The sequence below is a fragment of the Zootermopsis nevadensis genome, unplaced genomic scaffold (assembly GCF_977971745.1).
Source record: "Zootermopsis nevadensis isolate Lab colony 2312 unplaced genomic scaffold, Znev_1.0 Znev_ptg000030l, whole genome shotgun sequence".
Classification (NCBI taxonomy): Eukaryota; Metazoa; Arthropoda; class Insecta; order Blattodea; family Termopsidae; genus Zootermopsis; species Zootermopsis nevadensis.
This window is the reverse complement of record NW_028259162.1, coordinates 549,104-570,851: the sequence shown is the minus strand read 5'-3', so window position 1 is coordinate 570,851 and position 21,748 is coordinate 549,104. Positions and strand designations below refer to the sequence as shown.

At 40.1% G+C, this 21,748-nt stretch overlaps 2 protein-coding genes and 1 non-coding gene across 8 annotated transcripts in view; 2 read left to right on the top strand and 1 right to left on the bottom strand.

Annotated features, from left to right (window-relative positions):
• The first annotated feature begins 486 nt into the window (after window positions 1–486).
• On the top strand, window positions 487–9,101 carry LOC110833076 (phospholipase B1, membrane-associated). 2 transcript variants are annotated; one of them, XM_022070701.2, is made up of 8 exons: window positions 487–648; window positions 3,811–4,044; window positions 4,515–4,743; window positions 5,091–5,317; window positions 6,392–6,554; window positions 7,243–7,397; window positions 7,863–8,028; window positions 8,425–9,101. In XM_022070701.2, exons 1-8 carry the CDS (start codon window positions 487–489, stop codon window positions 8,562–8,564), a joined length of 1,476 nt encoding a protein of 491 aa, XP_021926393.2. In that variant the 3' UTR covers window positions 8,565–9,101. The 2 variants fall into 2 exon arrangements, with proteins under 2 accessions (XP_021926393.2, XP_021926394.2); XM_022070702.2 differs by lacking the exon at window positions 3,811–4,044.
• Window positions 3,318–3,390, top strand: TRNAV-AAC (transfer RNA valine (anticodon AAC)). Its single transcript has one exon. It is a non-coding gene; the product is annotated as a tRNA-Val (tRNA).
• A 1,563-nt stretch (window positions 9,102–10,664) lies between the features above and the next one.
• The window catches only part of Glys (glycogen [starch] synthase), a 97,924-nt gene continuing 86,840 nt past the window's right edge, over window positions 10,665–21,748 (bottom strand). For all 5 annotated transcript variants that reach the window (XM_022070687.2, XM_022070686.2, XM_022070690.2 and 2 more), the window contains 11 exons: window positions 20,423–20,601; window positions 19,291–19,482; window positions 18,412–18,609; window positions 17,537–17,799; window positions 16,939–17,059; window positions 15,901–16,067; window positions 14,961–15,153; window positions 14,433–14,607; window positions 13,491–13,702; window positions 12,998–13,195; window positions 10,665–12,651 (listed from right to left, as the gene is read on the bottom strand). In XM_022070687.2, the coding sequence (XP_021926379.2) occupies window positions 12,607–12,651; window positions 12,998–13,195; window positions 13,491–13,702; window positions 14,433–14,607; window positions 14,961–15,153; window positions 15,901–16,067; window positions 16,939–17,059; window positions 17,537–17,799; window positions 18,412–18,609; window positions 19,291–19,482; window positions 20,423–20,601 (1,943 nt within the window). In that variant the 3' untranslated portion in view covers window positions 10,665–12,606. The remainder of the gene's footprint in view (window positions 12,652–12,997; window positions 13,196–13,490; window positions 13,703–14,432; window positions 14,608–14,960; window positions 15,154–15,900; window positions 16,068–16,938; window positions 17,060–17,536; window positions 17,800–18,411; window positions 18,610–19,290; window positions 19,483–20,422; window positions 20,602–21,748) is intronic.

Sequence of the window (21,748 nt, the reverse complement as noted above, 5' to 3'; positions counted from 1 at the left end):
GAATGATATTTATCGTTGTAAAAATTTATTCTATAAATTTAATTCTCGTTCAACTATGAATCATTCAACAGGCAAACGCTGTCCAGTTCTTGGGGTGAGAATTATTAAGGTTTTTATGTGTAGAATCAAGAACGAGGCTGATAAATGAAAATCGAAACTTTGAGAGTTCTTACTTGTGCATTGCTTAAGAGTTTGCATATGAAAGGGCGCAGGTGATGATCACCTTGTACTAGATTCGAGGTTTTCACGGCGGTGAAGATGTGTCTGCTGGTCTTGTGGGTTGCAACGCCCAGCGGATTTGTTACCAGACAACATCCATCATCCTGGTGCTTTTTCGTGTCGGACTAACCCACGGTCAGATAAATATTTAACGTCGCTCAAATTAACAACGCAGGGTGAATACGAAGATTGCCGCAATTGGGCCGGTCTGCCCTCCCCTCGCTCACTTTTTGCGGAGATCAAGGACAGCGATCGAGCTGAGTGCAGATGAGTCGAAACCGAGCACCAGTGTCAGGAACTCCGTTGCTGGCGACGCGATATACCGGACCGGCCTCAGACAAAACAAGACATTTCCAGGAGAGCTTCTGCGTTTTCTGCGTTTTCTGCGTAAATGTTGATTGCGTGTGTGAGATTGTGCAGCAAGGAAAGGTAAGGCATTACGCGCACAGCGCAACGCTAAAATTTCAAATGAAAACATGGCAACTGAAGAAGTGATTGTGACAAAGTGCTTACTTAGTCTTACCTGCATTTTGTTCTGGTGTACCTAGTTCGAATATCGATTATGGCGTCAACTACCCTCTGTTCAAAATTTAAGTGTTTCATCCTGCAAAATTTCGGAATTATTCCCGTCATGTGACTGTGAATTTGCAATTCTACTTATTAACACTCAACGATACTAAGATGTCGGGCATTTTAATACAAATTTCAAGCAAGTTCCTTTTGTTTATTTTTAAAAAAAGGCCGCATTTACAGATTAAATAATGTGAACCTTTTTTTTAACAGAGATGTCTGCTGTACAAAATTGTAAATTTTATTTAATTACAATATAATAATGATGAGATGTTACTGAAAATGTTTCCAAGTTCTACAACCTGAATCACGTACAATTCATAATTTTGTGGTAATTTTTATTCCGTCCCTTTGCACCGCGTAAAAGCAGAACTATAACGGTCAACTTCATTCAATGAAACAAACGTTATTTACAGTGAGAATTGCGCGAAACAGATGAATTAAAAAATTAAGAGTGACTGATGGTTGAAACGCGTGCCATTCACCTTGAAACAATTAAAGGCCTTTCCGAGAGTGGAATCTGCAGCGAGTGCGACATTCTAACCAACTTCTGAACTCGTTTGCCTTGCCCTCAACACTGCAAGGACGGGAAACGAGAATCATGATACCGTAAACTTGGAATTGCCGCCATCTTGTTGTGGAACTGAGAGTAACAAACTTAAAACGCAATTTAAACACTAAAAGAATTGAATAAATATTTTTGCTTGACAAATGTCACGTACATTACTTGGGAGGGGAACATAATACGATACATGAAAAATACCCATTAAGTAATCATTTTTTAGCTTCCTGTTCGTCAGAGGGCTGTGTCCCCATGGGGCGTAGTCCCTGAAAGAAAACTAGCCCCGTGGATGGCAAAGCCCCTCGGTCTAACGAAGCTCCACTACCTCGATTAATCATCCAGAGAACGCTAGGTATAGAAAAAAATCCATGAAGCTCCTCGTTATGTAAGTTTCTCCATTCCTGCATGCACCTCCTTTCTAGCGTAATGCATGTTAATTTTAAGCATTTACTTATTCAATGAAACTGTTGACAGACTTCAAATAACGTTCATATAAACCTACAATGAGACTACTTACATTAAGCGAACTTACAGTTTCCCAAAGTAAGGTTATAACTGAGTTAATAAATTTATAATAGGCTTACAAACGGGATTTAACGAACACACGTCTTGTTCACTTCCCTTCGCCAATGCTGATTATTCACTAAAAATTTCAAATAACAATTGATCAAGCTCCTCCGAAACGTCAGTAACCATTACAAGACCATTCCTATAAACCACAACGGAAAAAAATATTTTTTTTACAATATTTCATGACATGAAAGATGAAATTACTGTCTCCAATGTCGGGGTGAGGTAATCTTCTCTGAAACGTCGATCAGTATCCACCAAACTACAAGGCGCAACGTCGCCATGAGAACCTGACACTTCATCTGACACAACGACCTAACCTAACCTAAACTAACCTAACCTAAACTAACCTAACCTAACCTAACCTAACCTAACTAACCTAACCTAACCTAACCTAAACTAACCTAACCTAACCTAACTAACCTAACCTAACCTAACCTAAACTAACCTAACCTAACCTGATGAGTTCAGAAACACTAAAATCTTTAATTACTCAATACAAATGTTCGCCATGTGTTCGCAAAAGTCTACCCCTCGATGCTAACCCGAACCAGTTCAATTCAGTTCACGCCTTGCTTACATTTTGCGCACAAAGAATCTTGTTGCAGTTCGCAGGAGCTCAGTGAATCAGTTCTTCACAGTTTGTCATACCTACGCCCAACCCCCCAACTTCAGCAGCAAACTCGTTGCTGAAGTACGCGAAGGAGCCCTGCCTCTAGGTCTTTGAACACGAGGACAAATCGGTTAGCGTCCCGTTCTAATGAGAACATTTCAGTCGCGTTTGAGCCACCGATGCCCCAGGGTTGACCAAAACGAAAATTGTCTTCTTCTTCTTCTCTCTCTTTTCAACAATCCGAGGCACTTATTTTTCGCCCGGAAGATCCAGTTTGTGCAACTTTTGTCAGACAACCGGAAGCAGCTGGCGGAGTGATACATTCATTTTCGATTTCAGTGGTCTTCTTAAACATTGTTATTTCCACCGGTCCTGAAGCTTTTGTTTGTGTGTGCGAAGTTTTACCTCGCAACTTGGAAACAAGACAAATAATCGGTGTTAAGAACGTTTATGAATGAAGATGCAGTCGAATATTACAGCTGTGAATTCGGTTTGTGTGTCAAAATGCAATGCGCACTACAGACAGACGAATGCCGTGAGTCCACTTCGTATCACGACCACACAAGCGGGTGTGGAATCCGAACGCTGCGCCATGTTGGATTGTGGATACACAGCAACGTCTCGGAGGAGCATACTCTTTCCATTCAGCCCTGAAGACAGAGGTTATATGTTCCTCCGAAACGCTGGTACCATTCTGGAAGACCACACGGCGTTGCAACTCAGTAGACCGACATCGACGTCTTCGGGATGTATCAAACACCTTGGCGAAAGGAACAGTCACAAGTTTCCGTGGTGTAGTGGTTATCACATCCGCCTAACACGCGGAAGGTCCCCGGTTCGATCCCGGGCGGAAACACTAATTTTAATTTTGCACATTGAAATTAAATTACTTATTATGTGTAATGTAGTCGATGCTCAACATATTTTACGATATAATTTCATTTTTCTCCTTTAAATAAAACCTCGTTACACAGAATTTCTGTTGGTAAGTTCGATTCGACAAATGTTAGAATTAGTTTGCAAACTGTTGCATAACACTTTCGTAACTAACACGAATTATATGAAAATCGCTGTGGTCCAGGTTTCCTTTCGGTTCTTAGCAAACCAATATTATACAAAATTCGAAGTGTTATTTGCTAAACATCGGTGATTTGATGTTTCACGGCGATGAAAATTTGGGTCACGGTCTTCAAAATGTTGGTAACCATTTGTAAGAGTTGGTGTCATAACCCAGAAGATCGACTCTGGAACAGCTACTAACCAAGAACATTTGCAGATTTTGACATGCGATATGGGGACCACGCGGTTGCTGCTTTTGACGATTACAGCGGCTCTGTTGGTAGAGACGCAAACTCAGTCGAGTTGGCTTCGGTGGTTAGATAAGCAATATCAAGTCGCACGCAGAGGTTTCACATCCGGACTACTGAAAACCGGAAGTGCGTCTAAACGAGGTATCGCCACGGCCATGTCAGCAGCGAACAGTCTGCGGGCCACCTCTCAGCACTTCAACGTAAGTAGAATTTTGTGGTTTGTTGTCTTCTGGATTGTGATGACGGTGGACACCAACGTTTCGGAGTAACTTATAGCATTCTTCTTCAGAGTAAAACACCCTGAAGACGGAGGCGTCCTACGCATCCGAAACGTTGCTATCCACTTACAAGACCACGATCTCACTTGCAACCCTCAGCCTGTGTCTTACCAGTTCAAACAATGACGGTAGTTGGTACAGAATCTTTAAAATAAATACGAGTCAACACCGAACCCGGACAACGGGCCACATCCTTAACCATTCCGGCTAATTAATATCACCATTTTAATAATATCCTCCGTTTAATTCTCAGTCCTCAAATTACCGCATTGTAACGTCTTCCTTCGCTTAAATTCTGCTGCCGTTCGCAAAGTCCAGAGCCGAACCCCGGGACCTCGCATTGTAATAAGATCTTTTCGCACCTGCGAGCTGAATCAGTGAACGTCTTGCAGAGCAAGTTCCAAGAGCCGGTGCCAGACGACTCTCCGTTCCCCTGCGACACTGGGCCTGAATCGCCCGGTGCGCGATCAGCCACGCGACCTACCAGCGTCCACCGCCTGCGCCCGGGTGACATTGATGTCGTCGGTGCGATGGGCGACAGCCTGACGGCAGGCACCGGAACTGCCGCGGCCGGGTTGGTCGAGTTGGCGATCGAGAACAGGGGGATGTCGTGGTCCGGAGGTGAGCCCACCCGCTCAGACTCCATGGAGCACAGTTCTGGAGCTAGACACGAACTTTCCTCCATTTTGTTCATTACTGTGTTCACAATTTCCCGTACCACACCAATTTTATCAATGCCCATTTTAATATTATCTCCCATCCACAATTAGGTCTTCCAAGTAGCTTCTTCCCCTAAGATTTTGATGTACGATAAAATATATCTTTATTCAGGAACTAAAAAACTTCCACTTTCATAAAATCTGCTCCGGAGAGAGAACAAAAATGCATACACAATTTTGATTGGGAGAACCTTTAGGAGGAGGGCCCTGTCGAAGTCCTTACAAGGATTTGAAATGTTTTGACGGCAGGCGGAGAGTCAACATGGCGCGAATACTTGACGTTACCCAATATCCTGAGGGAATACAACCCCGCCCTGATCGGATACTCCCTCAAGGACTCGCTTGGATCCGAGGTGAACTCGCAGTTCAATGTCGCCGAGCCCCTCGCCGAAACCAGAGATATGGCGTTCCAGGCGAAACTTCTGGTTCGGCGCATGCGCTCTGACAAGCGCGTCAACTACAAGGACGACTGGAAGGTAGGGACTGCGCTCCTTGCCGGCCACCAGGTTCCTACGCCGTGTAGCCTAGTAGAAGTTTACCGATGTTTCACAGGTGCTTGCTGCCTCCATCATCAGGGCGCTCATCGTCCTGATGATGGAGGCAGCAAGGACCTCTGAAACGTCGATACTCTTACCGGGCTACGCGGCGCAACAACCCAGAAGACAGTAATCTTCAGAATTAATAAATCACAACACTCGTATACATCACTAATATTAAGTCTCAAGTTGAATTCCGTATCCGCGATGGTCAATTTCAGGCTGCCGGAGGCATAAATCGTAGGATATAATAACATACAGGGAGAAAGAAAGTGTATGTTGTTCACCCCTTAGAATGTTCACAGTACGCTCACCTAGTCAATAAATTCTCCGCCTTCTTACGAAACCCAAAAGTTCATTACCGTGCTCACAAGACCCCGCCCTCCCGTCCCTATCCTGAGACAGACCTCGAACTTTCTACACCGATTTCCCCTCTGACCAGTTTTAATATTATACTCCCATCTACGTTTTGGTCTTCCGACACGTCTTTTCCCTTCAGGCTTCCAACAACAACAAAATTGTAGCGTACGAACTTCTCATTCACCCGTGCGCGCTACATGGCCTGCCCATCTTATCTTGATCATCGCAATAATATTTGGTGAACAACAACGGAGACCCTCAATATGAAATTTTATCCAGTCTCAGCTGCAACAAGGGGTTTCTGCGCAGTTGTCGGGATAGCGTTGTAAATGGAACACCGTGTACCATGCGCAAATTCTATGCAGAAAACATTCGTCTCTTGTCGTCTTCTAGAGCAGTGGTGTTCAACCTGGGGTACGCGAAGACATCTTAGGGGGTACGTGAAATTTAAAAAAAATATATTATTTTATGAAAACACTGAATAATCAGTAATGTAATTTATTTAATTTATTTTAGATGTAGATTGTACACCAACAGCTTTGGGGGGTACAAAGTTGAAGAGAAATTATAAAAGGTTGAATACCACTGAGCTAGAGCGTAGACTTGCAGCAGATCAGCGTTGCCTAGTAACCAACAACGCATATTTATGTACAGATGGTGACAATGATGATCGGAAGTAATGACTTCTGCTCAGAAATGTGCTACCTGAAAGACATTTCCGTCACATCGGAGCTTCACAAAAAAGAACTCACGACGGCCTTGGACTACCTGAGGGACAACATGCCACGGACGATCGTCAACTTAGTGGCCCCACCTCGTGAGTACGACCGTCCGTACAGCGTCTGCTTAAGACGTAGGATATTCAATTTTATAAGTCTTCCACTCTTACGGGAGGGGAAACAGATCGAGGATGCTCCATGAGAGAAATATTTGGACTTACGAGAGACGAAGTGGCGGGAGAAATCTGCGTATAAAGAGGTCTTTCCACTAAGGGCACTAGTTAGTGTTTCTGATCGCACGACATTTCATAGGTTGGCCAGCGCGATGTTGATTTTACATCAACAAATAATTAACCAGATCACTTAAAACCATCTACACCCGTCTCTCTGCACTCAAGAATTTAAATACGTAAACAACTTTCTTCTCGAGTATCAGAAGTCTGTCCCAGTGAAAATTAAGAAATACTTTATTTCATTTTTCGTCTGTGTCAAAGTTCCAAATAAGGCCTTTAAAGAAAATCTGAATTCATTAATTATTCTAAGAATACCCTGCTATAATAATTAGTGCGCAAAGATTATTATCACCACTAAAGGTTGTATTATTTTAGTGAAAGTTATCTGATAAAATGCCTTGGAATTTCTAACACTACGAACGTAACTTATCGACTGTTTGAATAGCCAAAAGCTGCTAGAAGCCAACTTAACTTCCTGCCATCTGTTAGATTCTGAACACGGCGAATATTTAAGCGGAGACAAACGGGAATGTTCGTTCATCGTCTATTCCAGAGCTGCGGATTATCCAGGATTTCAAAGGAAAGTCAGCACTGTGTGCCCTGATCAATGACGTTGAGTGCCCCTGTCTGTTCGGACTGCGATGGCAGCATCTGAAGGACAACTTCACGCAAATAATGCGAGACGTACAGAAAACAGATTTGGAATTGGTAAGAATTTGTTACAAACCACATTTCCCATTTAGCCCCCCCCCCCCCCCCCCAATCACTGTACCAGGTAAAATTTGAAACGCGGATATGTAAAATAATTTATGATCACTGTATTCCAAATCTTGCTTCAATCTCTAGCACCTGCAAAACAGCGCCAAAGTGTTTTATTCATGTAGAATTAAGTTCCACTCAAATAAACAAAATTTAATAACTACATCCAATAACAGCAAATATTTTTTTAAAAAAATTCGACGTTTCCACAGCGGAGTAAATTTGGGTTGCTTTTCTTATCGTCTTGTAGGGCGTTACCGACGTTTAGGAGAAAGTTGCAGTACCATCTTCAATACAGAAGTCAACATACATTCAAGATGAAGGCAGTATGTTCCTATCTGAAACGCTGCTAACCATACGCAAAATTACGCAACGTCAAAACCCAGGAGATGATGTTGTTATGTGCTTTTGCAGGCAACCAGCGGTCGGTATAATTCTAAGGACGACTTCGCCGTTGTTGGCCACAGATTCCTTACTGAGGCCACGATACCAAACAAGAGGACACCAAGAGGAGACGTCACCGACTTCTCGTTCCTATCCGAGGACTGTTTCCACTTCAGCCAGAAAACGCACGCAATGGGTTAGTTGCAATGCCTTTTAAGTGGGTTTGTGATGGAGTCTGCAGCGACTTATAAATTCTGAACTTGACGATCGATAAATTTTGTCACAAAAAATACAATCTTAACAGGCGTAGCTAAAGATCCTTTTGAGCTATACAAGGAATCCGACTTAAGGACAGCTTGTATTTCAAAAGATTACTTCACGATGGAGTTGAAAGGATGATAACGAAATGGGTGTTCCGAAACTCGTGTGTGGACAGACAGAGGTGCCTCAGGGTGCAGATGTGTTCTCATGATGTGTTGATCCGTCGTATTCTACTACCAGGAGACATCTTGCAGACTTTGGGATAATATTAAAATGGGCGTTAAAGAAATAGGTTGTAGTAATGTTGACTACGCACATTCCTTTGTCACAGCTGCCAATTCGCTCTGGAATTCGTTACTGGAGCCAGTAGGGAATAAGACACCTCACGCCGTCGAGCTACCTTTCTCACGTTTCCTGTGCCCAGCAGAAGAGAGCCCTTACATCTTCACAGACAGGAACAGCGTCACGTGACGACAGCTTCTAACCCCAACCACAACGCCCAAAAATGTAACACGCATAAACTGAAAGGACAAGGGGTCCTTGAGTCCTTCGCTCGCTTCAGGCCGCTGGACGGTTTCTCGTAAAACCTGATATTACAGGTCCTAACAAAAGCAAGCAGCCATTTAGATTTGTATAAAGATCTGATCTTACGTATAAGTTGTCTAATTAAAATAATAAACGTCTTATTGACATTTTCCGTCTAAAAGTAATATAAAGTAAAATAAATTTGTACACGCTAGAATAAATATATTGAGAGAAATGTAGACGCTCCTTTGCAACGTTGTTCTAGGGTAACATTTTAATATTTTTATGCTAAGCATCGTCGTTTGTGAGACCTAATTAATATTTAAATTGCGCATGTGTGCTTTGTACTTACGATTTATTCCGTACTCTAGTCAGTGTGGCTAACTTTATCATCTATGGAATATGTATTTATTTGATAGTTTGTAATATAAAGACAAAGCCTAATTAAAATCATTGGCCCCAGCCATTGACTAAGCTATCGTATCAACGATTATATTTTGATAAACAATTAATTACACCGTACAGCATAAATGCCATGATTAACGTTTAATGGTTCGAAACTGTGAGGTTATATCTGACGAAAGTTAAAGTAGACAAAATCTGTACTTACGTTAACATAGTCCCAAAAACAAAACACTGCCACTCGCGCTGATACTACTACTGCCAAAAAGGCTGTTATTTCTCAGCTTATTTTATTTTTAGGAAGAACTTAAGAAGTACAGATTGTCTACATTAAACGTGTCCGATATACGCTCAAACAGCTTGAACGTGGATTACTAAAAACACAATAGAATATGCAGCCAACTTCAGGGGAGCAAACTTTGCAAATACTTTTTTATAGTTATGAAAATGAAGTGTAGGCTGGATTGATCAGGCACAGTGTAGAATCCAATGGAGTGCTCTTAGAAAGTGGAAATACACCTTCGGTTCCATTAAAGTCCACGAATGTTACCAGCTGCGCGACTATTAGATTCTCAAACATTTTGCTCTGTGGAGTTAATTTATTAAATTCAGTTGCGGCGTTTGATTAGAATACTTAAACATGCTGATATAGGGGAGATTGGTCTGAAACTACACTTAATAAATAAATCAGATTAACAGGCTTGACCTCTAGATGCACGCTTTTTGTAATGTTGGAGTAGGAATAAATATTTATAGCACATGCAACTAGTCTTCCTATGTGAACTTGTAAAATATTAAATATAATCCAAATGCCTACAATTTGTAATTTTAGGCCAAGACTCTGGGTAAAATAACATCATCTCATGAACTACTATTATGTTTACCTATAAAGATTACGGAACGTGAACAGCATTATGCATAGGGAAGCTACATAGAAACCTTGAATGTCACTTAACCCGAAGTTGGCTGCCCTACTTTAACAAACACTGACTGCAGCAATTAGTATTAATTATGACTTACTTTCTGGAGTCTTCACTGGAAACCCATTTCGATAAGCTGATCACAAGTCTTAGATTTACAATGGTGATAAACTGCGACTGTAGAAAGTAAGAGAAACACCAGAAAACACTTTTTGAGCTCGAAGCTTGAAACCCGCGCTCGACCAACACGCCATTTTTCATGGAACCACCACGACCAACCTAACGGCACGAAACTTAAAGCCACTCCATTTTTTATGTTTCCCCTACACAGTCGATCGTAACGGGAAGCTGATAATGATGAGTAAGTGGATAAGGACGTGGATGGATGCGGCTGAGGCACAGATCTGGCCAGAATGCACACATTCATCTTAAGAAATTTAGAAAAATCATGGATTGAAAGATGTAACTGGTCTCCAGATCAACCTGACTGCACAGCAGGAGTGCCAACTATTTGACCGCAATTAATGACGCAATGGCTGCAGTAAATACTTAAACACAATGAATACCTTAATACGTGGTTACTGACCCATTGTCTCAACCGTACTATAAATCTGGAACTTCTTCCAGTAATTTCAATAACTCATTTTTCCTTACAATTGTCCTTCCATTGCATTATTACTCTTGACCATTTTTAAGAGGGTAATGGAAGAATTCACAACAGCTGTTAGTTCACAACAAATGGCAGTATATTAAATGATAAAACAATCTCAAAATAAAAAGTATTAAACATATTACACTAATTACTATATCCTATGTTGGCTACACTAATTTGTAAAAGCTGTAGGGTCTGTAACATAATTCAGAATAAAAATAACATCCATTTAATGACACATAAAGCAAAGCACCTTTAAATATACTCATAAATAATCTACAAGAAATGTTTCAGTGACTCAGACCACTGTTTCATATGCAAATACCGAGAGTCACCAATCCACCAGTCATCAGGGCAGGGATGAGCAAGGAACCTTAGATATAACAAACAAAATTAACCGTAATGGCAGTTACTTTTCTTTCTCAACTGAAGAAAACTGACACTACTTTATGAAGCAAAATATTTGTATCTGAGAAGAGGAGAATGGCCAATCTTAAAAGACTAACAAATACAGACCTGGTACATGTATACACAATTATAAATCCTTGTCAATGGATTGAGACCTCTCTGTTGTGCTACATATGCAGTATAAAGTAAAATTAAAGCAAAAATTATTTGTCTGTTACTATACACAATTTCAAGAAGACTACACAAATATATGGGGAAAAAATGTGACCCTTGGCAATGAAATAAGTCTGAGCTACAGAGCAATCAATAAACCAAATTTCTATTGGTGGCAGTTGGTCTGACAGAGCCCAATGACACACAAAACAAGGCTTGCAGGCAGCCAAATCACCATGGAGACGGCAACATTTATTATTACTTAACTGACAGACCTCTTGCATGCCATTTATAATTGGATATGAGAAGACAGTTTACCTTATACCTCGTTCCATGCATCCATTAAAAGTAAAATGAACCTTCTTAAAGGTAAAGGTGACCATATCAATCCCATTCAAAATATAAATCAAATGCACTTGTTACACCTCAATAACATTAACTCAATCACTGCTGTTCTTGCATGCCTGGAATTTGACATTACTTGTCTGGTGAAAAGGACAAATACTTCAGAGTACACTCAGTACTACACTTTAATACTGTAATGTAAATTAATTTTTGCCCCAATCTCCTTCTAAAACAATTTTTTTTTTTTTTGCTGTAGTAGCTTGTATATTATCTTGATGAATTATATTTGATTCCAAGTCCAAAGTAGTTGCAATCAATTATTACAGACACCAAAAGATTCCAGTTATGACATATTAGTTATGTTGGAAGCACTGGCAGTAACAAAATACCCGCTATACAAACTTGCCTGCTCGGCATATTGTGAGATCGCAGACGTGCCATATTATCACGAATGAAGAGAGAGTTCCCATAAGAAGGCCGCCTTCCCGAGTTGTTGCACTGTGTAGTCTGAAGAAGTTTACCGACGTTTCTGAAGTCCTTGCTGCCTATAATGGAAGCAGCAAGGACCTCTGAAACGTCGGCAAACTTCTACCAGACTACACGGTGCAACAACTCGGGAAGACGGCCATCTTCAGACTTACAGCCGTGAAAACCTCAAATCCTTGAGTTCCCATATTCTGGCTGGAGGTCACTGAAAATAATTTGCTTCCTATATTCCGCCTGAATCTCCATATTACTGCTGAAACACTCCTCAGTTTATAAATCACAATTTTACAATTCTGCATTTCCATTACTAATATGACGATTACACTAATAAAAATAATGAGTCTGCAGTTGCAATGAATGTGAGGTATAACAAGATTTATATTAAGTCATCAGTAGACAATAGCTCAGTTTCATTCCAAACCCATTTCATTCACTTCAATACTTGTAAAATATCAGAAAAAGCACGTACTTTGAAGAGCAACATGGCTACTAAGAGTGAATTAAAGTTTGACAAGAGATTTTGCCTTTTGGTAAAGTTACTCAGGAACATAAAAACAGAAGTACAAAGCAGAAGTTCGCTGGTTCATCCCCACTGAGCTCTCTCGGCATTGAAAACTGATGCTTATCGACTCGCACGGTCAATGTTATTAACGCCCAACTCTTCTAGCTGTAACAAAGATAAACAGCTTTATTCAGTGATCACATTTATCCTATCAGGTTTTGGAAATTATAAATATGTACCTTTTTCTGGAAGTAAAGGTGCGTCATCAGACGAGATGACAATATAACTATAAAGCACATTGCCCATTCTTCTTTGAGAAGCTAGTGGTTATTCACCTGGCCAAGAAATTTCCCAAAATTCTTCAGCTGGGATGTTGCACCATGCAGTCCGATACAAGACCTTGGAAATATCGATAAAGTTCCGCCAGACTACATGGCACATGATCCCATACACTACATAGTGTTCAGGCAATTGTAGTACATTATTTGCTAATGAATGATTGAATGAATACCTCTCTCTCATCATCGACTTCATCTTCATCATCGCTGCCATGACGAGATGCAGCCGGAGTGGTGTGGCGTGATGAGGATGGTGAGGGAGGCTCTGAAATGGGGCGTGGGTAACTGAATCTCCCAACAGAAGCATCATCATCTAAATCAAGGTCAGAGTAAACTTTCTGGAGAGCCTTCATACGTGCTTGTCTGTAATACTGCAACAAGACAATACAACTACTAGTAAAACTATATCGTGTCACAGTCCGCCGCTTAAAATGTAAATATGGGGAAAACCGACATGTAAGTATGCAAAGAACTGGCTAATAAAGTGGTAAAAGTTGGACTCTGATTAGGGACAGATCCAGTTTAAACCTGAAGCCAGACGATCAGCCACCTGTACTGAATCTTAATTTCATGTTGTCTCCCCGAGATCTAATCCAAATGCTCGGAAAGCAAATGGTCATGTCAGAATGAACATCCACTTAGTAATAAATATTTTCCCCAACTCACAATTCCAAGGTTTCTCCAGTCCAACAGATCACTGAGTCGTTCCGTTCGGTTACGTTGAATGATCCTTTGGCGTCGGTTGAGTTTGGCAAAGTCATACATATACTGCGCTAATTGCTGCACCGATCCCTCAAGTGAAATATAACGTCGATCCACGACATAAATTCCATAGCTCATCGGGTCTGCTATGTGTTCTTGCATGAAGCAGCCAAACCCTGTCGCATGACAAAATGACATACCATATAATAATCAACAGAGCATCTTGTAAAAATTCCAACAAAATAATCATATTTGCACTTGACAGAACCTATACTACTAAATATCAACAAAATTAACATAAAGTTTCATATTTTCCAACAGAACACAGGTCTGAATCGCATCTTTAACAAAAACAGAACAACTACTTGTTGATATTCATCCCTTGGCAATGAGGCAGAGAATGAGGAAAGAATGAACCTATCTTACAACAGCAGGCCACACGATAAAGGCGCAGTTGAACAATACCGGCGTCAAACTAAATGGCACGCAGCACCCAAGCACACACTGAACTAACAATACATAACTACATATTCAGATTAGTAATGACAAGGTTATTACACCACCTGGTCCAAAGGCCAATTTTTGTATTTCAGACACTGTGATTTTGCAAAAAGAAAGACACAATACACGATTTTGAACCGAATCATTCCTGATTATTCAGATAAGACGACAATGAAAATTCTGGCTGGGAAGTGACAATCAGGAAGAAAAGAACGGTGAGGAGCCTAATATTAAAATAAAGTGTTTCGAATAAAATTGTGCTAATGTAGATTATTTTGGATTTGTACAGGACAAGGTGTAAAGGTGAGACTGAATCTATACATTCTGAGAAAGTCAAGTGTTTAATCTTTGATGATGATGATGATAGCAGCATACTTATCAGCCGAAGACCTATCTCTCGTTTACCTGATAGGTTCGTGGTGATAGATGGGATGCCCATCACAGTGCACTCGGCAGGTGTGTAGCCCCAGGGTTCGTAATAACTGGGGAAAACTCCAAGATGACAACCTCGAACAAACTCTTCGTAGTCCAATCCAAACAGAGGGTTTGTTGATGACAAGAATTCAGGGTGAAATACAATCTACAAATTATATTTGATTCAAAAAAAAAATAAATCATCAAGCTCACACTACACAGTATCTGGAATCAGAATGTCAAAATACACACCACTGCACCATATTCAAGTAGGAAAATAATGTAAGGGGCAAGGTTACGTTTCTTTTACAATCCTCATAAACTCACCAGTCACATTATATGATGGCAAAATGTATCAAACATCAGTGTCATGAATGAGAACTGTACAACAGGTCTGAATATGAAATATCTGAACAGCAGGACCTCCGAAGTCACGGACACCTTCGAAAGAACATGTAACAACTGTAATGATAATACCGATGCAAATTTAGTTCAAGTGCATAAAATCTGACGTCTTACCTTTACACGATCATGAATTGTGTTGAATAACTGACAACGCCTAATGGAACAGAGCACAGGGTCGTTCCAATCATCCACAACATTGTGCGTTGTGATCGGTGGCAGTCCATCTCTCTGTAGCGCATAAATACATCGTTTAATCTTCACCATGTCTTCCTTCTGTAGAAGTTCGCTGGGATTGGGTAATCGTCCACTACAAACATAGTAAATCTCACTGAAACATCCTCACCCTGAGTTTCAGCAGCATACAAGTACAATGATGTTGATATAGACCATGGGTGAGGAACCTATGGCCTTAAGGCCACATGTGCGGCCTTTTGACTGGATCCAAATTTTACAGAACAAATCCTAGGATCAACTAAAACAGCGGACCTCCATGCTGCAACCAAATATTCGAATGTTTTCCAACAAAAAGCAGACACAACAAAGTCATTAAAAGATTAGTTAACTTTAAAATTAACAAACAGTTTTCATTTCTTGAAATTATTAAGTACATAGTAGTTAGATTTTTACATTTTTAAGTATATCTAATTGAAGTTTCTTAAATGCGGCCTTATTTGATTACAGCTAAATTAATGCGGACTTCCAACATGAAAAGGTTCCCCACCCTTGGTAGAGACCTTCAAAAAAAAAAAACTATGAAATATTACTGTCATGTTCACACCAAATGTTCCTTAAATGCATAGTAAAAAATTTACAATGCAGTACAGCTGTTAGCAATTGCACTTGTACTTCGGTAAATGTTTCGCACGATACTTACGCATATCAAGAGAGAACAGTTTAGATAAAATATTTTTAAAACTCCTGTACTGCAGATGTATGACAGAATTCCAGCTGTGTCTGAATGTGTTTAAAGATCACTGGCATTATCATCAATAACAAGCAACGTGAAATTTATGATACGCTAAACACAGGAATATGATAAAAAGCTTGTGTTTACCTAAGACATACTTCATACATCCTTTTGCCCATTTTTTGTTGAATATCATTTAACGTATCTCGAAGACTCTTTGTCACGGCATGTCCTCGTAAGCTTTCCACATTGAAATTGTTAGTTTTTGCTGGAAATATGAGGAATGCTACCACAGTTACATCAGGATGAGAACTCTGTAACAATACATGAAAGTGTCAATCTGCAAGTACCAACTACTGCAACATGTCAGTAACTGTTATGCTTAACCTGTGTTAAATGTAAAATCCTTTCTGCTTCAGAACGTACATACGTACACTATTTGATTTCTATATATACATTCAAAAAGTTCAAGAGCTTCTGAAGCTGTGAGCTGACTTGTCATCATGGCAAGTTTTACTACACACCAGCTTTAAAGCAGTTCAACTTCTGCTGTCGGTCATTTCTGCCACGACCCTTACCACTGCTGCATGCACTTGGCTATCACAGCATTTTTCACCTCCTCTGCTGACTGCCTTTCAAGAGGATTTTCCATCTCGGGGACAAGTAACACTCACCAAAATTTTAAAATCTATCAGTAAAATTTAGTTTGGGCACAAACATTACATTTCATGAAATTTGTTCAACCAAAATGTTGTAGTGCATATGCAGACGATACGTTTCTGAAATTTAAATCTAAACTCATACTAAACTTCAAGCTGTTAGAAATATAATTGAACATTTACCACAGAGTCCTGCAACTGTCTTGCGTTATTTTTACACACACACAAAAAGAAGTCAATTTAGGTACGATTTGAGGTTTTCACAGCGGTGAGTATGAAGATTTCTGTCTTCTGGGTAGTTGCGCTGTGTAGTCTTGTTGATGTTAACAAACGTTTCAGAGGTCATACTGCCTCCGTCATCAGGGCGATGACGGAGGCAGTATGACCTCTGAAACGTTGGTTAACATCGACCAGACTACAAAGCACAGAAGACAGAAATCTTCAAGTCAATTTAGTATGGCAGTCTTCAAAGATGGGAAACAATTACCTCTCTAGACAGCGAAGATAATTCCACTGAGTAACTTACCTTCAGGTAATGATTTAATCGAGCTAATGCTTCAATAAATATATCAGCTCCTTTGTTGCCAAATTCATAACGACCAGCAATGAAGAAATATAATGTCTTATCTAAATCAAAGTCATAGTGCCTGAAACCAGACAGATACACCAATCCTTACCACATGGCAAAATTCATCTCAATAAATGCATCACAAGTGTAAAACAAATGACTCCATTACACGTACAACCCAAAACCTCACTTCTTTGCAAATGTAGGCATCTATTTGCATTCTTCTTTCGCTTGCTCTCCTGATTTCTTACTAACAAAAAGGTAACAAACTTTTCTGAACTTCAGATTACTTCATTCTATAGCAAGGATTTCCTTTGCATTTTAAATGTCGAAACAAAGGAGGGGAAGGGGAGACGCTAACTACAATTCATTTCATATTATTAAGAATAATTATCAAATGCAAACATGTGCAGTTAAACACTCTTTCAGTATTTACTGATGTGAGGTCTCTGCGTTTAATTGCTTCCACTGCACAGCCATTGTTTGTATTTTACATTAAATAGTGAAAAGTGTTTAACCACCGCCTAAACAGTACTTCGGATGGAATAAAACTAACCCATAGAAGTGTCCTCGGACAAATTCGTGGATTTTATCCTTGGAGATAGCATGTAGATTCTGAAATTCATGAATGGCAGAGAACTTCTTCACATTTAGTCCATTTGGAGTGATTACGTCTGGCTTCCTTTTCAAGAGATGTTCAGACTCGTAACCGGTGATTTCTGACACGGTGGTGAAGACGTGCGCAAGATGAGATGCTGCGCGCTCCATGCAGTAGCGATGGTAGATTTGCCTCTTCCCAGCCTCCTCATCCACAGCGAACTGTCACAATTACATATTTACTGTTCATATGCACATTAGTGCAATAACAACAGCATGAGAGATAGATAACACACGTGACTCAGTCGTTTATTAATTTAACTGACGCCAAACCAAAAGTTGAATACACATTTCACATGACCATCACATCATTTTATATTCTATAAACAAACTGCCTTAACAAAATTGCATGTTATTTAAAGAACTGTTATCACACATCATATAACGACTCAGAATTAAGTGACATTCAATTTGCACCCATCGTTATATTTTTTGTTTGTCTAATTCTTACTACTGAATGTTGGGACCTAATAAATGGAACATGACGCTGTCTGATTCCAGTTCAACACAACTCATGCTTTCAGCAGGAAGGTAAAGATAAACAGAATGTATTGTAACACAACAGCAAAAAATAAAATAATAAACAACAGACCCAAATCTAAAGACAATCGTCAAATACGTGGCATGATCGAAAAGTTCCGGGACCAACCGACTTAAGAGCCGGCGTGGTAACGCAGGATGTTTGGCGTACATGAAATAAATATCTCTGATTCAAAGCTGTTTACATTATAAGTTTACAGTAACTGTGCGTGCCTCTTTAACGGTACAACATACCTTGTCTAGGTGGTTATAGAAGTCCGTGTTTCCAGCACATAAGTAACGTCCCAGAAGAGTCGCGTGTGTCGTGAACACCGTCGCCACATCTACGTGCCGAGTACGGAGAGCGATGAGACCGACACCGGCTTGCCATTCATGGAAGTGGGCCACTATTTTTGGAACGTAATCTGAATACTCTTCGGCGACTTTCCGAAACTGCAGAATTATTATACGCGAATAATTTTAGTTGTAATCATGAAAGTTCTCTAATACTGAAATTTTAACAAAAACCTGTATTGCATGTGTGCATGTACAATTCCAATTCAAACGGAAGGAGAGAGTGAAATATCAGAGGAAATTTTGATTTCTGTGCATTTCTTGTTACAAGTACTTGTTTAGTTCTCATTCTGAAACAATGGACATAATTAAATTCAATGCCACAAAATGATGGCCACACATGAGGAGGCGGAGAAAGGCCATGCAAAAACGTAAGCAAAATAAATTCTGTTTGGGTATAATCAGATAACGTAAACCGACTCCTCAAATATTTTTCTTTCCTTCAACTGAATACGATTTACAGAAAATGATGAGACTGACTTTCAGAAACTAAATTTTTAAGGTAAACTTCTACCAGATTACACAGCGGAACAATCGAGGGGAAAGCCATCGCACGTAATTATTTTAATACACATTGAATTCCTTATTAACCTACGTTTCTATCGCATCAGTCTTTACGAAAATCAAAACGGCTTTAAAAGTTTTTGTAAAGATTTCTAATGTGAAATTTAATCACAATCTGTCCAGCCCCAATTCTTGAGACCGAAACATTCTGATGGATGTACGACATGAAGAACAGTAACAAATAAGAAGTTTCAACACACACACACACACGCCTACCTCTTCTATGAACTGTGCCACCACATAACCAAGAATTACAGCATCATTAGCTTCAATGTCAAGATGAGGGATGCCCAAGTTACATTTATTCCAGAGTTCTTCTTTGTACTCGTCCATTTTCCAGGCACCAGACCCAATATCAAAGAGAATGATCTGAGGATTCCCATCTACAAGCCAGGTTCCTGTGTGGATCTAAATACAAACACAACCCAAATTTAGTTAAATCACAGCAATAAATATACCATCTGCAAATGCAACATCAGATTTCTGTTTCATCAGAAAAATTATCACCTTCTACCCACAAATCACATTTCCACTTTCCTGATTTGAAGAATCGTTCACTGTATTTTACCAAGTCGGGGAGGAAACATCTAAAATCAAAAAGCCCACTGCTTACCGTAAAGTCAAACAACCAGAAGTCAAAGCACTTGGCAATGACAGTAATAAATAAAGACTACATTCCGATTCAATAGCGCAATAAACAAATTCTGTCATTAAATACAAATTCAAAATATGTTGTGTTAAATCGTTAACACGTTTCAGTAAGGTAAGCCACTGTGTTACTTTGCAGCCGACGTTTCGTGCTTTCGATTAGGCACTTACTCTCCCCCGCACCACTACCAGGAATTGGACCGCAACCCTGGGCCGCGACACTTAGGTCTCTTTCCCTAACGAGAGAACAAAAATTCCTTTTATGCCCTGAGAAGAACACGAGAACCTACAATAGATCAAATAATGGAGACAATTACACAAGACTGGATCTTACAGTTTGCAGTCTACACCTAGAATCTTCAAGCTATCAAGAAAAATTATTGGTCACGCATGCAAGGCACGTGGTGGAATAAAGATGTTCACATAAAATTTTTGTCGTTAAACCTTGTCGAAAACTCCGACACGGTTGGAAGGATAATACAGAAACAGACGCTGGAGAAACACTCGGGCCGTGAGGGTGTAAATTTGATCTGTGTGAAAAGGACAATGGACCTAACTGGCTCCAAACGGCATCTTATAGGAGACTTTTGTGATGCCGAAACTTTGGGTTCATTTCGAACAGAACTGCTTCAAGATTCAACTGACTAGGCAATGCCCAGTACAAGGTCATTCAGATTTATGTAATGCTAGGGACACTTACCTTGAATCCCTGTTCCCTCATCTTGCTGACAGCCGTGTGTAAGGGTCCGGTGAAAACTGATTCCTCCACTTCCGTCCGAGCGGAGTGCTCCTTATATGGACCGAGCAGGCAGTACTGATCTCCCATCTCCTCAGTTGATACGTACGCCTTTGATCGAATCACAGTATAAATTCCTCCGACTGCAACATCAATGCCGACAGTTATCGTCTCGCAATGCGCATATAAGAGACAGCTACTCTTTTCGGTAAGCTCCATGCCATGGAGGTAAAGCTCCACATCAAAATATCTGGCAAATGAATGCTAAAGAAGGTCATAATCTTGGTACTTCATTAACATGTATTCACCAAGACTACTAAAGCTTGGATAGATCAGGAAGTACATAGACGTAGAACACTTATATTTGTACTTCACATTTCTTAAAAAGGAAGGACGAACTGGCTCAATTCAAAAGCTTTTTGCTTTATAGGGACAGAAACTTCCTATGAACGACGATTTGGATTTTTAACTTCTCCTGTTGTGTTATAGATAAGACGCATATGCTGTATAGCCAGAATTTTTTTGTGGGGTGGGGGGGGCAGAAAAATGTGGCAGAATGTCGGAGTTACCTCCAACAATTTTCAGCGTTCACCTTCACCTGAGCCAAAAGGTCGAGCTGTACTTCCACTACCACAAATATTTACATAAATGTTAATCACATCTGTCTTTATTTCATACAATAAGCTGTTTTCTGAGAAACCTTACGAAACCAGAGTTTATCTTTGAGTATGCCTAACGCAGAGGTTAAATGGACCAAAAATGAAATTCGCTCATGACTTTTACTTAGCCCCCACATATCAAGCTTCATTAAAATTTGTCAACACTTGACATAGTGAATGTTCACAGACAGAGAGAGAGATGGCTTCCACGCTGTGCATTTATTTTGTTAACGTTTCATAAGACCACACAATAAAGAGCCATTCTTAAAATTAAGACTCGACTATCACTTTTCCATTTGTTTCGGTAGGGAGTAGCGGTAGGAGGTGGGGAACCATATCGCATGATTCCACATTATATTATTAAAGCAGAAAAAATAAATCTGCTGTTTTACCTGCAGGGAGAAACAAATGAAGTGACGATCTGATGTTGAAAGAGAAACAGACAAGTTACATCAATGGTTGTAAATATAGTATCTCGGAGAACAGCCAAATGTGTGACTTGTACATACATCCTTGGCAGAGTGCCATAAGAAGCAAGGTCATGTTCTAGTTAACACGATCATGAGGTCAGAGAGCCAAATGAAGGCTTCCAGATCACTCAACAAACATTTATGGGGGGGATGAAAAATAA